Source organism: Malus domestica, chromosome 06 (assembly GCF_042453785.1).
Source record: "Malus domestica chromosome 06, GDT2T_hap1".
Taxonomy (NCBI): domain Eukaryota; kingdom Viridiplantae; phylum Streptophyta; class Magnoliopsida; order Rosales; family Rosaceae; genus Malus; species Malus domestica.
Window position 1 is genome coordinate 14,265,667 of NC_091666.1, and position 16,814 is coordinate 14,282,480.

At 36.8% G+C, this 16,814-nt stretch overlaps 1 protein-coding gene and 1 non-coding gene across 4 annotated transcripts; both read right to left on the reverse strand.

Annotated features, from left to right (window-relative positions):
• Positions 1–893: 893 nt before the first annotated feature.
• Positions 894–1,030, reverse strand: MIR399D (microRNA MIR399d). The gene has a single exon (NR_120960.1). It is a non-coding gene; the product is annotated as a microRNA MIR399d (primary transcript).
• Positions 1,031–9,964: 8,934 nt separating this feature from the next.
• On the reverse strand, positions 9,965–16,584 carry LOC103409595 (SPX domain-containing membrane protein At4g22990). Of its 3 annotated transcripts, none has more exons than XM_029104597.2 (12): positions 16,242–16,470; positions 15,304–15,363; positions 15,140–15,198; positions 14,653–14,773; positions 13,721–14,032; positions 13,404–13,508; positions 12,822–13,267; positions 12,172–12,473; positions 11,435–11,619; positions 10,984–11,174; positions 10,736–10,869; positions 9,965–10,507 (listed from the first exon to the last, which is right to left on the reverse strand). In XM_029104597.2, the coding sequence occupies exons 3-12, from the start codon at positions 15,190–15,192 to the stop codon at positions 10,269–10,271; spliced, it is 2,088 nt and encodes a 695-aa protein (XP_028960430.2). In that variant the 5' UTR covers positions 15,193–15,198; positions 15,304–15,363; positions 16,242–16,470; the 3' UTR covers positions 9,965–10,268. The 3 variants fall into 3 exon arrangements, with proteins under 3 accessions (XP_028960430.2, XP_070679567.1, XP_028960429.2); XM_070823466.1 differs by lacking the exon at positions 15,304–15,363 and adding an exon at positions 15,558–15,704 and having other exon boundaries at positions 16,242–16,433; XM_029104596.2 differs by lacking the exon at positions 15,304–15,363 and having other exon boundaries at positions 16,242–16,584.
• Between the last annotated feature and the right edge of the window lie 230 nt (positions 16,585–16,814).

Here is a 16,814-nt window from a genome sequence, read left to right on the forward strand (position 1 = left end):
CTTTTCCAGCAAACATGGTGTTCTTCTATATTTATTTTTTGGTGAAATGGTGTTCTTCTATATATCTTGCACAAATTAATACACCCATCAAATGGTCAGACACATATCAAGTAAAAAGCACCATGCATTTTCCATCAACTATGAGATACACCAATGCACAAAAAGTATAGCAGACATTTGAATTGAATCTGTACTGCTTGAGTATGCATATGCATGCATATATTGAAGGTTGCCGGTGAAGTACGAGCCGGAGCCCTTGCATATTTTCTCACAAATTGCACAGCAATCTAAAGAAATTAACTAATTAAGCTTTGGATGGAAACAGCGATAATCGGAACTCCTGTTGTAGAAATTGAGTGTATAAAAATAAAATAAAATAAAATAAAAAAAAAATAAAAAACAGATTGAGAACCTTAATTAGGTCTATATCTATACTGGTCATCACAATTTTCCAAAATTAGCTAGTGGAGAGAGGCATAGTGGACTAACATATATGAGTAAGTTATTTTATTTAAACTAAGTTGTCATAAGGAGTTCCCAATAAGCTAGGGCCTTCCACCTAATTTTCCTGCTACCCTTTTTTATTTTATACACATGATATTAAGGGAGAGGAGAATCAAACTCGGGACTTCGGCTCCAAATGAATACTCTTAACAAACTGAGTACAAGTCCCTTGCTCCTGCCACCCCTTTTTGAAGCAAGCACCTATCCAAATTTTTTAACCAATTTATATGACTCACGTGTATATGCACTTACAATAACCACGCTAGCATAACAAAGAACTATAAAGAAAACAAGTAATTAAACACAGAATTCAATCGCATACATTCTGTTTTCTGATCATACCTTTCGTATGGAACACCGTCTTTGTACCTTCAGATGAACACATTAATTAAGCAAAAGCAGTCGTAGGGCAACTCTCCTTTGGCAGGTCATAACTCATGAGAGAACACAAAAATCCATGCTTCCATGATTCATGACCATTAATATTTCCTGCCATCGGAGAGAAGCCCTACAACTAATTCGCTCATGTTTTCACAATCTATGACTACATATCATGTCGTCGATCTCTTCAATTGTTAAGGTGAAACCACCGCACTGACTTGTGACGATCGAGCTGAGGCTAATTGCTTTATATACAGCATGCTCTTGTAATTTTCAGGCTCAGGCAAACGAATAAGAAAACAAAATCTAGCATATGCGATGGATATCCTCATGTGTGCCTTCTTTCTACGCATTCCCAAGCAGTACTGCGCTTCCTTTTATCTGAAATGTGTTCTAGCTAGATTCTGTTTGCCCCTCTCTCTCTCTCTCTCTCTCTCTCTCTCTCTCTCTCTCTCTCGTCTCTTTCTCTCCATTTTTTTCATGTTTTGGAGATGGAGAGATGGAGAGAGATGGGAGAAAGAAAAAGAAGGGTCATCGAGAGATGCCTTCTTTTTTGTTTGTTAGGAGGCAGCAAAACCTGGTAAGTGTGGTATATCCCATGTCATTTTCTTACGGTATACTTGATTTTCTTTTGTAATTTTTTTTTTTTTTAGGTTTTTCTTTTAAATCTATTGAAAGAAATCATGCCAACCCATGAATGGAAATTTCAAAAGTTGGTGCAAGAGAATAATTTCTAATAACTTAAATTATCTGATTGATAAAGAATTTTTTTTTAAATGTTATCTACATATAATTTATTTGGTTTTTATACGTATTTTTATCATAAGCAATAAGGAGATGAGAGATACAATCATAAGATATATCCTAATTGAGTATAGAAAAATACCACAAAATCACTAATCAAACACGAACTCATTCCCTCAAAAGAAAAAAGAAAAAACAAAGGGAACCCAATCATCTGGGTGAGAAGGTTTTGTGATTGGAGTGAGATAGAAGTAGGTGAATTTTGAGAAATTTGTAAAATCAATCATCGTTTTAAAACTAAGAAAACTAGTCTTTTTTGTAAGGATATTGAAAACACAATCGGCTGTAACACGAAGCCTAAAGAGGGGGTGAATAAGCTTAATCCAATTTTCAAAAACATTAGTTTTTTATCACGTTGATTGAGTATGTAGCGGAATAGGTTGTGTTTAGTAAGTGCAATGAGCAAATGCAAATAATAATCAGACAACCGGATTGAAAGCGGATATTGATCACACAAATCCTGTTGTCTGATTATTGTTTGCATTCGCTCATTGCACTTATTAATCAACAAATTAGATAAATCGAAATAATTTAAACTCGCAAGTGCACAAGATCAAAGGCAATATAACTAAGGCAAGTACAAGGTTGATCCCATAAGGATTGATTTTAATATTAATTTAACCAACTAATTATGCAAAACTTAACTTAAAAATGATTGATTGATTGATTATAAAACTTAATTAAAACTACAACTTATAAGAAAATCAGGAAGACTAAGGGCTGGTTTGGTATTGCTGTGCTTTGAAAAAAAACTGCTGTGAGAATAAGCGGTTGTGAAATAAATCAGCAGAGTGTTTGGTAAACTTTTTTGTAAAAGTGCTTTTGGAAAAAAAAAAAAAAAAAAGCAGTCTGATAGTAGGTCTTTTCATTAAAGGAGCATTGTAGCTCCGTGTGCTTTGAAAAAAAGCTAGTTTTCCAAAGCTGCAAATAGCAACTTCAGCTTTTTCCTTTGATTTCAGCTTATTCTCATAGCAGCTTCCAAAATAAGCCATTTTTTTCAGTTTACCAAACACCTAAAACCCTCACAGCTTTTTTTCATGGGTGCTTTTTTTTTAAGCACCTCACTCCCAGAACAAACAGGGAATGAAAGTTTTAACAAATTAAAATGATGAAAGCCTAAGGTCATGAATCTACCAATAACAATCCTATTTCTTTTCTTCAAGCCAACTACTATCCAATTATCATGCCAATGTTGAAGGTCGTACTTTCTAAGATATGAATTAATCTATGGTCAAGCATCAACTGTGTATCTATACGTGACAACCATATCCTATTGATTAGGCATACAATTAAACACACAAAAACAGATTAAGCATAGAATAATTATGTCAACCAAGTAGGACTAGCTTGATATTGGTCATCCTCACTAGTTTTTCTACTCTTCTTAATAATTGTTCCAATAAACCTAATTGATTGGTCATCCTCTTAGATTTATCTAAGTATCTAGCAACAAGTTCACAATGATGGTCAGTCACAAGAACATTTGAAACTAGAATAAATAGTGCACAAAGATTAAAAATTAAGCATCACATTAATCGAATAATAATGAACAAAATACTTCAAAAATAATCATGTCATGGCTTCATCATAAACCTTAGAAAAATAGTTTAGTTACATATAGTCAAAATAAATATTACAAAGAAGTCCTAGAAGAAGATAAAACTCATAAAAGAATGATAAAATGTGCCTCAACTTATCTCCTTCACTTTGGACTAATTTTGTGTATAAGGTGGTGTCTTGAGAAAGCCTAGGGCATTATCTTTATACTAGAAAAACCCTAAAAGGTCAGTAAAAACCTAAAAGGTCTAGTAAAAACTCTCGTAAAACAAAACAAATTCCTAGATAATTAATGACACTAACTAGGAAACAATCTTTCTCAGCATGGGAAACACGTCAGCTTACTTGCACGCCAAATTTGGGGTCGTTCAACCTTCTGCAAAATTTGGTAAAAATAGTATACTTGCAACTCTATCTCTTATCTTTCTAAGAATATATCTCACATCATTTGGAAAAATCGAAAAAGGCTTCAAATCGTCATTCTCCCACAACTGCGCAGTTCTAACGAGAATGCAACTTCCGCAACGATCTTCAGTCTCTTAGCTTTCTCCTTCAATTGGCCTTATGTCATTCTGCCATAGTTGCGCAGTCTGACGAAAATGTAATTTAAAAAACTACAATGAATCAGTCCATGGAAAATTATGAAAGTTGGACAAACGATCTTCAGTCTCTTAGCTTTCTCTTTCAATTGGCCTTACGTCAGAACTCCTTCGAAAAGTCAATTTATTACCAAAAAGGTCCTTAAGTGCCCAGATTGGCTAAAATTTGGAAACGGAAAGTAATAAGGCTCTTTTAAGATCAACTCCTGCACTTATCATATATCAATCATGTTACCCAAATAAATAAAGTGCAGAAAACTAAATCCCAGTACATAACAATTTAGTGAGGTAAAACTTCAGCATATGGAAAAACATCCTCAGGCTCACAGCTAGTCAAACAAATCCACTATGAGAAAAGTATCTTTACAAGACTCACCCAATGATCTTACGCTGCACCATAAAAAGCAACATTAGCCACAGAATTGAAATGACACTTTAGTTCCAGGAAAAAAAACATTTGTATGCATCTAAACTACCTAAAAATGCATGTAGATCTCTAAGTCTCACTTATCATGATTGAAGAATTATCTCTAATGACTTCATCACATGTGATTTATGTGTATACATATTTATATAAAGGAAATCAAGTTGCAAATGTTTTAACTTCATTTAAGGTAGATAGTTGTGCTTATTACTGACGGTCTATGGTTCCAAATTTTGTAGCCTCTCCACTCTCATGACATTTCATTTTTTCCTTATTATTGTTTTCATTGATCTTTTTTTATTTACGGGTCTTGGCATAATCCCCCCCTCCCCCCCCCCCCGGCTTGTATCTTTTTCATTTACTTTCATCTATTATCAATGAACATGATGGAGGAGTGACGAACGGGGGCCTTCTAACTGTAATTGTGGTAACGAAAAATCTGACATCTTTAGTCTTGACAAATTTGTACCTGCAAAATAGTTAAACACCATTGAGCAATGACCAAAGCCACGCGCCCACGGAGGGGGGTATTGGCCAATAGATCTCCAATGCTTAAGTCAATTTCTCGTAAAAAATAAAAATAAAAAAGGGAGTTTAGGGCTTGATTGCGTAAGCTGAACAGCAAAGTACGCAACAAACAAGCGAACTAACCAAATAAAAAATTTCATTAACTGGAATTGCCAAGATGGCTACATGAACCGAAGAGGCTACATATTGACTTAATTGTTCACATGTGAATACCAAGCATCATATTTATAATAAACTAAACTTTAATCTCTAAACAAAAACCTAGTTCTAAAAAGGTAGGCCAAAATCCTGAACTTATTATTTTCCAACATCCCCCATTAAACTCATGGCTGTAAAAAAAACATAAGTTTTCCAACAAGCTGATATGGATGCAAACTTCGTTAGTCAGACAGCCAGGTAGGCTCTGTTACAAGGACAGATAGACATGTAGGTGGGCTCTGCTACACGGACAGACAAACAAATAGGCAGGCTCCACTACTCGGACAGAAAAACAAATAGGCATGCTTTGCTACGTGAGCAGATCGGCAAGCAGGCTCCAACAAGTAGACAAACAGGTAAGCGGGCAGGCAGATGGCAGATGGATATAGATTCAAATGGCGAATGACAGATAGATTCAAGTTGACTGATTCTGTTAGGCGGACAGACCCTTATGTAAACAAATTTCATTCCAAAAGACAGATGTTGGGAGTCGGACCCCGTCAGTAAACAAACGAGATTCTTATATCCTAACTACAACAACAACAAAAAACGGAAATTCCAATTTATCAACAAGTCAACGTCACTCAAGTGGTCGCCAGTCCAAACACTTGAGTGACATTAATAAAAAATAAAAAATAAACTTCTATAAAGGCCATCAATACTTGTAGGCCTAAAAAATACTTAACCAAATTGTTTCTCTTGCCCGTATGGGCCTAAAACAACCAATTTTTTTGTTATTTTCTTGTTTTTGTTGCTGTTTTATTAGATTAGGAATGTGATTGTGTAAATCCTAACATATCTAGGATATCCCTATAGGGTTCTACCATATCTCTTAGACTATTATCCTATTAGAGTTGTAATCCTATGGGGTAAGGAATTTACCTTCCTTACTACTATAAATAAAGGCACAATGGGGTGGCATAACACACACCTCACAAATACACATCTCTTTCTTTGTGCCGCACCCCCTTCTCTTTGTCCTTTATATTGTTTAGCAAATTAGGCTTACAACACGTTATCAGCACGCTCTTGCCAAAAGTTAAGGAACTAAAGGTTTGTGGAGGAGGCTCTTCTATAAAATCAAAGGCTTAGTTTCTTTCTGCCAATCAAATTCTTTAAAAATAAATTCAGATATTTGAAACGACCATGAAGCATGAAAACATTCCCCATGATACATGAACCCCTATATTTATATTTCCTTCCGATATATATATATATATAGGGTTTTCAAATCATTGAAATAAGTTCATGCAATACGCAATTATGCTATGTGGAATTTGTGAGTCAAATCATCGAAATAATTTAGAAGCAATTAGGGTTTTCAAACCCTAGATGTTGAAAAAAAAATTGAGATTTTTGCAGCATGAGCCGTAGCTCCTAGCCGCGCAGAGCCACGCTAGTTGGGTTATACGTTGAGCAGCCATTTGGACGACGTCGTTTGACGTTTGGACCAAGGCAACAGCCCTTTAGCCTTGCTGTGTGCAAGATTGACCAGGCCTCTGAAGGGAAATCTAAGAGATTAATATGGGATTTCGAAATGACTAGCATGCATATACAATTCAAAATTAATATAAATAAGCAATGGAAGCATGTTATCAAATAATATCAAAGCTATAGTCATGCAAATCCCCTTCAAGGTTCATAGGTTTATATATAATGCATCTAAAACATTTAAGTTAAGAACAAAGTGAAGGAATAGATCTATACCTCTTGATCTAGATTTTAGACCAAGGATGGACCACCTCCAAGCCCTTTGCTCCTTGAACTCCTTGAGCCTAGCCTCCCTCCTTGCCTCCTCCACTTTTTTTTGTAAGAGTGCTCCTAGGTTCTCCTTTAGTCTCCAAAGGAGAAGACCTCTAAAGATCCACACCCATTAGTGTAGTGAGATGGATGGAGGAATAACCAAAAGAGTGAAAAAGGATTAGCTAAATCACCCTTAAGGTGGCCGGCCTTTGTGTAGTTTTAGAGAGATATTTCTTTTGCCTCTTTGTTGTTTTAAACACACAAAAACCCTAAGGAATAAATCTCTATAAAGTTCCTTATATAGACAAAAAGAAACCTAATCAACAACTTGACTTAATATCTCTCCTTCTCCACTTTAAATGGCCGGCCCCTTTGTGTTGGTTTGGGCTTTGGGCTTTTATTTATTTCTAGTCATCCAATGCTTGAATAAAAGCCCAATGGGTTTAGGCCCAATGGGCCCAATTAAACCCGAACGTTTCTTTAAGCCCAAAACGATCTTTTATCGCTTTTATGATTTCTTTAGACTTTCTAAATTAATCACAACACTTAATTAATCCAATTAATTATTTCCATCATCCATTAATTACTCACCACAAGAGTGTATCGGTGTACAATCATTTTAGGTTCTAATTAGCAAGGTAGTGAGGTGATTGACATCAATCCAATTGATTATATTTAATTCAATCACTTAGTGAATTAAAACTTCCTTTTAATTCACCTTCTTCTTTGATGACTACATTTAATCATCTAGAAGAACTCACAAGCTATGAGTGACATCTAACCATATATCATAGCTATCCAAGCTAATGTAGAAGTTGTTCGGAGAACCTATTCAGTTGAAATTACAATGTAATTCGATCATTCTCTAAAACAATACTCTCAATCACATTACTAGGGTATGGATATATTATGTCAAAGATTAAGTACTTAGCCACAAGACAACGACGATGCCTCAGGTCAAAGGACTACTTACATTATTCCAACCATTAGAGTTACTTGCTTGACATGTGAGTAGACCTCCATGCAAGTACTCTCGTTCGATTGTGTTCAGTGAACTCATTCCCTTAATGAGCACCTACATACTTGTCTTAGTGTCACCACACGAATGGGATGAGACTTTCCATCCTTCCATTTGAAGCAGACACAGTATGTACCGGTCTAAGCATTGTCAGTATCCCTCCGACAATCCAATGACCAGGAACCTTTTTGGACATTATGGTTATGTGAAGAAGGTCTCTGTAGTCTAACATCATTAGATTACTTCTTCAATCGATCCATTGTCCATGGATTCACTATTTAGGACATATATCGTTTATTGAGATAGTCCTAATTAGTATCTTTGCCATTTGATGTATAAGAATCATCTATACATCCATTCATTTGTCCTGAAAGGTTTCTTCCAAAGATTGACTTTTAGGGCATATTTCCAACAGCCTCTAGCATGAGAAGGTTTTTTCGTTGGGCCTGCAACCCCAACCCACCTCTAATATAGCCTGCAGTTGCATGCTGGGCTCTATACTTATGCCCCTTGCCCAAACCAGCAAGCCTGCTGCTTGCTGGGCTTGCCCCTACGTCTCAGCTTGCCTGCAACAACCCCCTTTGTTGTTGGGCTTGCCATGCCGTGGCCCAAAAATAAAAGCCCTCTTTTAGCTGGCTTTTGTCGTGCACAAACCCAAGCCAGCACAAGCTGGGCTTGCTATCCACACGCCTTTTGGCCCAATTCCAACAACCTCTCCTACTAGACTCGTCCTAGAACCACGGCCCAAGGCCTGTAGCCCTTCCTTATGCCCAAAAAAAGGCCTGCAGCTAAACTGCAAGGCCTACCCATGTACTACAGCCAGCCTAACCGAGTTGGGCTGCATCTTTTTTCGACCCAATGCCATATTTTGGCATCCCCACTTCCTAACCATACCCATGTAATTTTTGGGACGTATTTGGTTAATGCTTATTAAGCTATAATTTTATTGTCACTTGGCCTGAAGTCAATTAAAGTCGGATGCCAAGTTATAATTTTGTTCGTACAATCTAGTACCAATTCGACGCACTTATATTTGCACAAATATAATTGAAGCAACCGAGCCCGATGCATGCGATTTGTCAACTTCAAAGTAACCAATAACCTTATCATTAGGCTCTAGAACCCAGAAACCGAGGCAAGTTCCTTCCTTGACCGCAATCGCAAGATACAAAAGTCAACAGGGTGTTCGAAACCAACACCATCACATTCATTCACTCATCGACCGAACTCGGTCGTCGAGTTGGCACGCCCCGCATTCAACTGAATGACCTAGTTAGCTTATTTGCCATTCGGCATGTGTGCCACATAGGCTAAATAGTTTTTAAGGTCAACAGAATCAGACTCAATAATGCATGCTCATGTCTTGTTATTCTGTCGTGCGTACATAACTTTGGAAGGTCTAGCGAGAGTTGTGGATTCTACCCCTTACTAATGTTTTTAGAATTTTCCCTTTGCCCACCTTTATGGACCCTATGGTTTAATTATCCAAAACCCTCTTCTTAGGGAGGACTAGGGATGAGCAACAATTATAACGAGCGAGTAACTGCAGTTATTTACCCATAACTGTATATGCGCATACTCCTATAACCATTTATCCGTTGGATAATTGCCTAAACGGTTATACTCATATCCATAACCGTTTATAAACGGTTAACCATATCCATAATCGCATACCTATTTAACCATAATTGTTTACCTGTTTAAGCATTTACCCATTACCCTTTTTTTTACCATTTATCCTTCTTTTCACTTGTTTTCATGTTTTTTAACAACTTGAAACTTTAAAAAGAAAAATTGCTCATAATTTTGTTTTACTGATAATTAAACACCGTTATAGGTATGATAAACATTGAAATAGCTCAACTACACAGGTACAATATCGCAGTTAAATACCCAATTCATTATAGGTCATGGCTCTGGTCTTTGATAAATTATATTCACTATAGTAAGCCAATCAAGTTCAGAAGAGTTAACAATATACCAATTTCTCATCACAGGTGGCATAAACAGGGAAAGGTACTGTTTTACCCTGACAAGTTAAAAACATACAAATCCCAATGCACTGACCAATCCATGGACAATGATTATACCAATTTTTGAACAAATAATGATATATGCACCAACTTAGTTTTTTGTTTTTATTTCATTTTATTATATATATATATATATAATAAAATAAACGGATATCAATTATGACCGCAGTTAATATATATAACCACCCATTTAAATTTCACAGATAAAAGTCATACCAAAAACTGTTTATCTATCTAAACGATTACTCATAATTGTAACCATGAATTTAAATAAGCGGGTAACCACAGTTACCAATAACTGCGAGTATTTGCCCATCCCGAAGGAGGACAAACTATATTAGGTTGGTAGATTATCTACACCGACATTTTTTAATTAGAGTTTCTATCACAAAATAGCAGTGATTCATTGGAAAAGAATTGAGGAGGAGTTGAATTGGGAAGCGACGGGGTTCTTCTGATCCAATAGATTTAGAGATAAATCAATAGAGAGAGTTGTATGTGTAGCAGGTGGCAATAATGGAAGAAACGCAAATCACGAGGGACGGAAGCAAGGTGATGTTCAAGAGCCTACTTTCTCCCAAGTATCCGGCCAGAGTTATGGTGGCATCTGCAACTACTCGAGCGAGTGTCCCAGCTTCTGTTGAAAGTAATCCACCATTGTATGTTCCACGGGAAAGCCTCGATGACATAACCCTCGAGAGAAGTGACAAGTTGACACCTGCATAAATGGCGGTTGAAGATATGTTTTAGAGAGAGAGAGAGAGAGAGAGAGAGAGAGAGATTATTCGTGCGTCTCCTGCTACATAACAAACTGACATATACTTCAATTCCTAAGAGCTCGCTGAGTAACATCTCTGTTTTCTGTAAGGGTCGTAAAGGTCGTACCCAGTGCACAAGGCTCCTGCTTTACGCAGGGTCTGTAAGGGATTGAATAAAAATATCTCACCTTCAAGTACTTCAGCCGAAACAAACATGATGAGCCCTGAGCTGACGTATTGTATCACAGAGTACGGATTGAACATATGGAAGCTCATAACTATGCCTATGCAAACCACTATTTCAGATACTAATAAAATTAGCCTGCAATTACGACAGCAAGAACAAATCCAGCAGTTAGCAAGGAAAATATAAATGTTGAATTTTCACCGGGCCCTATACAAAGCACTGTATGTAATGAGAGCTGTTAAAAATTACCTGTCTTCAAACATGTTGCTAATGTAGCTCCCAACAAGAATATTTACTGGAAGAACGGTTAATCCAAGACACGCCAGAAAAATTGCGACTTTGCTAGTATTCCAGCTAAAGTAGTATGTCGTAACAACACTAGATTCTGAAAGTAAAATCTCCATAGCATACTTGAGCATGAAATATATCAACAATTGAACCTGATGAAACCATAAAGAAGTTGAACGGGTTTAAATCCAAATGGAAAGTAATGGCGGTCAATTTACTAATGCAATTAAGTCCAAATGGAAAGTAATGGCAGTCAATTTACTAATGCAATGCAGAAGGAGTGGAGATAAAGCATTTAAAAGATTTAGCACCAAAGAAAAGGAAAAATAATGTTAACATGGACATTAAAGGCACAATTAATGGAATAAATGAGATATGAAAACATATATGTAATTCAAAATCAGTGAAATACCTTTACAGAGGGTGTAAGTAGTCGATATGCGGATCGAATTGAAGTGGCTGGTCGACGAGATTCCTCAGGAGCTTCTTCACTTTCATCAATATCTTGGTCACCATCTTCATCTTCTCTCTTGTCTTCAGCACTAATGAGCAATGGTTGATTAAGACCTTTCTCGAGTGCATCGTTTACTGCTGTTCCTGTCAATTGCAGGATAACTGTTAGCTCCTAGAACTGCAACTACATACTTTGCATTGGACATATGCAAAAAACGGCTCAACCCTACTCTTAATTTACGGTAGAATTATTATCAATGTCTCATTAGACACCATTGATTTGTATACTGAAATAAACAAACTTGAGTTCAAAGAACTGCCCACTTATCAAGTGAGATCTATACCCATTAATGGTTAATGATCCGCTCATAGGCAGACATTATGCATGTCTGCTTCAATGCCAAAGACCACGTTGATACCAAGCTTAACCAACATGTCACATTCATTTTTTTTCTTTGGTCTCAACATGTCAGGCTTGTTGAAATCAGGAATGTCAAGGAGGTAGTTTGGTTTTAATTTGAGCACATGACTGACAACTGATGATGCGTTTAAGGATGTAATTACACAGCAATAAATTGAGATTTACGGGGTCAAATTAGATCAAATATATTGCGTCATTAGAAGCTTAAGATTTATAAGGACACAAAACAGAATATGTTTAAAAGATAAACTAACTACTGATATGAGTCAACATACTGCTATTGGATCCTTCTTGTACAGAACTCACTTCATCTTCACGAGCAGGTTCTCTAAATGAGATCCACAGCCATATTAAGTATAGAAGCCAGGCTATAGCCATAACCCAACCAGGCAAAGTGTCTTGATTGAATGTAAGCTTGTAAATCTTGAAATGAGTTTGAAGTAAGCCAGCAAGAGCAGGACCACATGCCATTCCAAGGGCACTAGCACTAACAAAAGCTGCTGACGCCTGCATGCGGATTTTCAGAGGTACACAATCACTAATATAACGCCTGTTAACAGCTCTTGCAGAACCCAGCCTGAAACAAAATAGCACAAATTTATCAATTGATTTGATGAAAGACATCAATATTCGTCCAAGTTTCCAAGAAGCCAGAGGAGAAAAGTTAAAGAACCAAAGCCTGTGTGTCAAGAGCAGACCTACAGTACTCAAATGTTATAAAGCACAGTATAGTACAATTGTCATTTGTTACTGAGGCAGCTAGTGTTCATTTCTACATTTGGAAACCAGTAGAGTTGCAAGTATAGCTCTATAGGTTTTAATCAAAGCCAAGAAATTCCAAAACTCCCTAAACCACTACTTTCAACAAAATATTATTGCAATATCCAAAAGAAGAATCAGAGGAACAAGTACAAGAATTATTTACCCACAGAAAAGACGACCAATCAACAGTACCCATATCGAATTAAGATCATAAGCCAGAGCATACAGGGTGTTTCCCACAAAAAGAACAATACTGCTAAATACAAGAGGCTTGAAGTATGACCGATTTGACCATGCACTAAAATACACTGAAGAAAACACCTGTGCAACAGCCATTGCTCCAATCACAACACCACAAACTGTCGCTGCAGCACCAAGGCTCATGGAGTAGTCATCTGCTGTAGGAACAATAATATATGTATTGACCATGTAAAGGAACGTGTTCACTAAGTTCAAGACAAGTGACATAAAGTGGTATCTCTGATCATCAACTTGTTCAGGCAGCATATCTTCTTGCAGAATAAGTGCATGTTGCCCCAAAAAGTTCAGAAAGTTTGTTGAATTGGTTAACCTGTCCACAGCTGCTTTTACTGAATCAATAACAGGATCCTGCACATGAACCCTAGTAAGCATTATTATATACAACCAACATTTTTGAATGCTTCCAGCTTGAAGAGTAACATCACAGTTTATGGAAGAAAATACAGAAACAATGAAAATTAAGGCATCAAATTACGAAAGAAACCTGGAGGGGAAGAGCAGGCTGATCATATATTGATAAGTAGCTTCCTTGTCGGTCCTGAAGTTCATGAAGATTGCGAGATACAGCTCCTACAACAGCCCCTATGCCCTGGAAGATTATTTGTCCAAGATAGGTCATTTACATTGAAATTATGAGTTTGCAGTTTCTAATAATATGCCAAGTTATGTAACGGCTACTTTATGTTTTCTGTCATGCTTGCCCCAATATTTTAGAACAGCACCTAATAATATACAACAATGGAAATGTTCTAAATGTTTGAAGGGACAAAGGGTGGAAGGGCCTCTGATCAAACATATTACCACATGCTTAAACACTTGCTGGAGCTGTGAGTAAGGATGATTCGCACGAGTTTTGACATAGTAGTCGGTGAATCTATATCCAAAGCGTTTATCGAACTTCTTCAATATCTTACGCAGACCAATGGCATTCACCTCAACAAAAAAGAGAAGCTTCAGAAGATCACGGCCCACTTGTCTATAAGCTTCTCGTAGTTCAAATATTTTGGATATATCAGGTTGCTGCAGAAGAGCATCATGTTGTTCTCCAAGTTTGGCTATCCTGCTTGCAAGTAGTCCTTGTTGTTCCAACAGGAAAAGGACAATAGTCTCAATCTGATATTGAAATAAAAAACAAGAAGGGAAATACATGCATTATCCACCTCTCATGAGTCATGAATAACAGCAAAAGTCAGATAAACCAGAATAAAGACTCAACAGAACCATAATATGCTACGATCTTCCTGGTGATACATACTACTTACACTTATGTAGGTATATATATGTATACACACACCCAAATGAAGGGGCATCGGTATATGTGAAAGCATATAGAATATGCAGGTGGACGATACACACAAATATTACTATACAAAAGAAAAGTGATGCAGACATTTAATATAAGTGGGAATTTGAGTTCTTGAGTGCATAAATATATAGGTTGAAAAGTATATACGCACAAGCCACAGCAACTTTATCTCAATTCACTTATGATATGCCTCCAGGAGGCTAAAAATAGATTTTCCCACACCTTCCCCAAAGAGAATACTAAAGGGAAAAGTGAAAGAACTAAACATATTTATCTTTAATAAATGAATTAATCAGACTTTCCTACAAACTGCCCAAAAGTTAACAGTTCCTTGACATCTTGGAAAATGCATCTATGCCAAGGTTCACAAGTTTCTCATAAAAATTCTCCTATGGTATTCGTGAACGAGCGTGGATGAACTGCATACCTGATTATCCAGCATCCTTGAAAAGTCCTTTAGGACATGCCTCCGGTCTATTGCTCCAACTTTAATTTGTTGAGAATAGTGTCTTACTTTTTTCTTCATAAGTTTATAATTGATGTAATACCTGAATGAAAACAAGGTGTGAGCATGCAAACATTGCAATAAAAATATTGAAGTAGATTAGTAGAACTAAGGAAATTTTATCAACGGCATTGACATGATATGTATAGTTACCAACTGCACAGATGCATGTTTAATATCATGCATAGATTGCAGGCATATCATGTATCAACAATAATTTAACACCACCACATAATTTCCCAATAAGATTCAGGGTTAAACACAACATGTTTGTCATCAAAGAATGTCATCTTCAGACCCGTTCTTTTATTCTATTACCCTTCTACAAGAGAAAAGGTTCAAAATCTCAGCCACAATGTACCAACTATTGATGATGCATAGTTGAATAAGTGAGATCAATCAAGCATACCCCTTCCATTCTTGAACTTGTCTTTCCTTTAGCTTTTTCCCAAAGGCAACCATTTCTCACTACAAATTAAAAGACACTTGCATTAGCAAAAGAAGAAGATGAAGTGAAAACTACCACAAAGTAGATTCCATTGTGAAAAAAACAAGAAATGCAAAACCACTAACAATTATAGTTGTTATTGTCTGCCAGAGAAGCTGCTGATATAGCCAGCATTCTTTCCGAGCCTGAGTAATGTTGATTGAGATTGCACATTTTCAGGCCAATCGATTATATACATAATTTAAAAACAAGATTCACCAATATTTTATTGTACATTTTCAGTTCATATCAATATTTACACACACACAGATGAGTCAAGAAAAGGTTTTTTTATGTGCAACTAAAGATCGACCGTGCAACATTTGCCACATGATTTCACCTCTTTCAACCACAAATCACTGAAACCAATAGTTGGCGTACGCCTTTGAACAACGTAATTAGAGATTTTTAAGAAAATTGCATTGATTCCACATTTCGCCATCCTAATGCTCACTGAATTATCATAAACCGCCCAATTTGACCGAGTCTACAGTCCACACAAACAAAGGCTGTCAACTTGCAGTACACAAAGACAAGCTTATACGTCTATCACATAATAAAATCATCATATCACAATTAATTAATAAATTTAAAACATAATTAATTCTCACAAACATTTATGATTAATATTTAATCATTTATAACAACACTCCTAGCAGAAAAGAAAAAATAAGCTGATGAGGAAGAACACAAAGAAAAAGTATTCCACCAATCAACTGAACAGAAAGATAAAAAGTTCAAAAAGCTTCCAATAATCCTCTGTTTGGTTGATCAGAAAAAATAAACTCAGAAAAGAAAATTCAAGCTCAACTCCAACAATCTCAGGCTCCGAATAAAATTCGAGCGAATCTACATCATCAAGCAACGTGCAACGCATGATTTCGAAACTCATTTTCTCGGCAACACAAATCGATCAGTGAAATAATCCATAGAGATTCACGGCTGCATATACATATAAATATATATATATATATATACGCATCCACGCATTCAAGCAAAACAAATGGCGAGAAAATTGAGTTACATTGGCGAATTCGGAACGCTGGAGCTTTATGAAGAAACTTATTAGATGACCATCAACGAACACCGCACTCGAGCACAGCAATTCTATCACTGCATGCTTTCTTCACGCGCAAATCGAAAATTTTCGACTTTTCAAATCGAGGAAAACGTTTCAAATCAGAAACGTATATGCGCGAATAACGAAGGCCGAAGAAGATGGTGAAAGCTCGGAACAAGAAGCTCAGAGACAGAGGGAGGAGAGAGAAAGAGAGAGAGAGAGAGTCGTATGTATGGTGTACACAGAAAGATCGGATTTTGATGACACTCGGGGAACGGAATGGGAATTTATTGAGTAAGCGATATATTTTACACTATTGAGAGAGAGTTCTGCTAAAAACTTAATTTAGTATCTGTTCGTCGCAGGAATCTCCTGGCGGACGAGCACATAGCTCCTCTGAGAGAATGGCGTCGGTTGAGGGTATCTGTCGTACTTCTGCTTTCTTCTCGGACTCACTCGGGCAACCCTTTGTCGGGCAGATCTTGGTCGGGCAAGACACACTTCGGGCAAGGCTCGTCGGGCAGTTCTGAAAGAGAA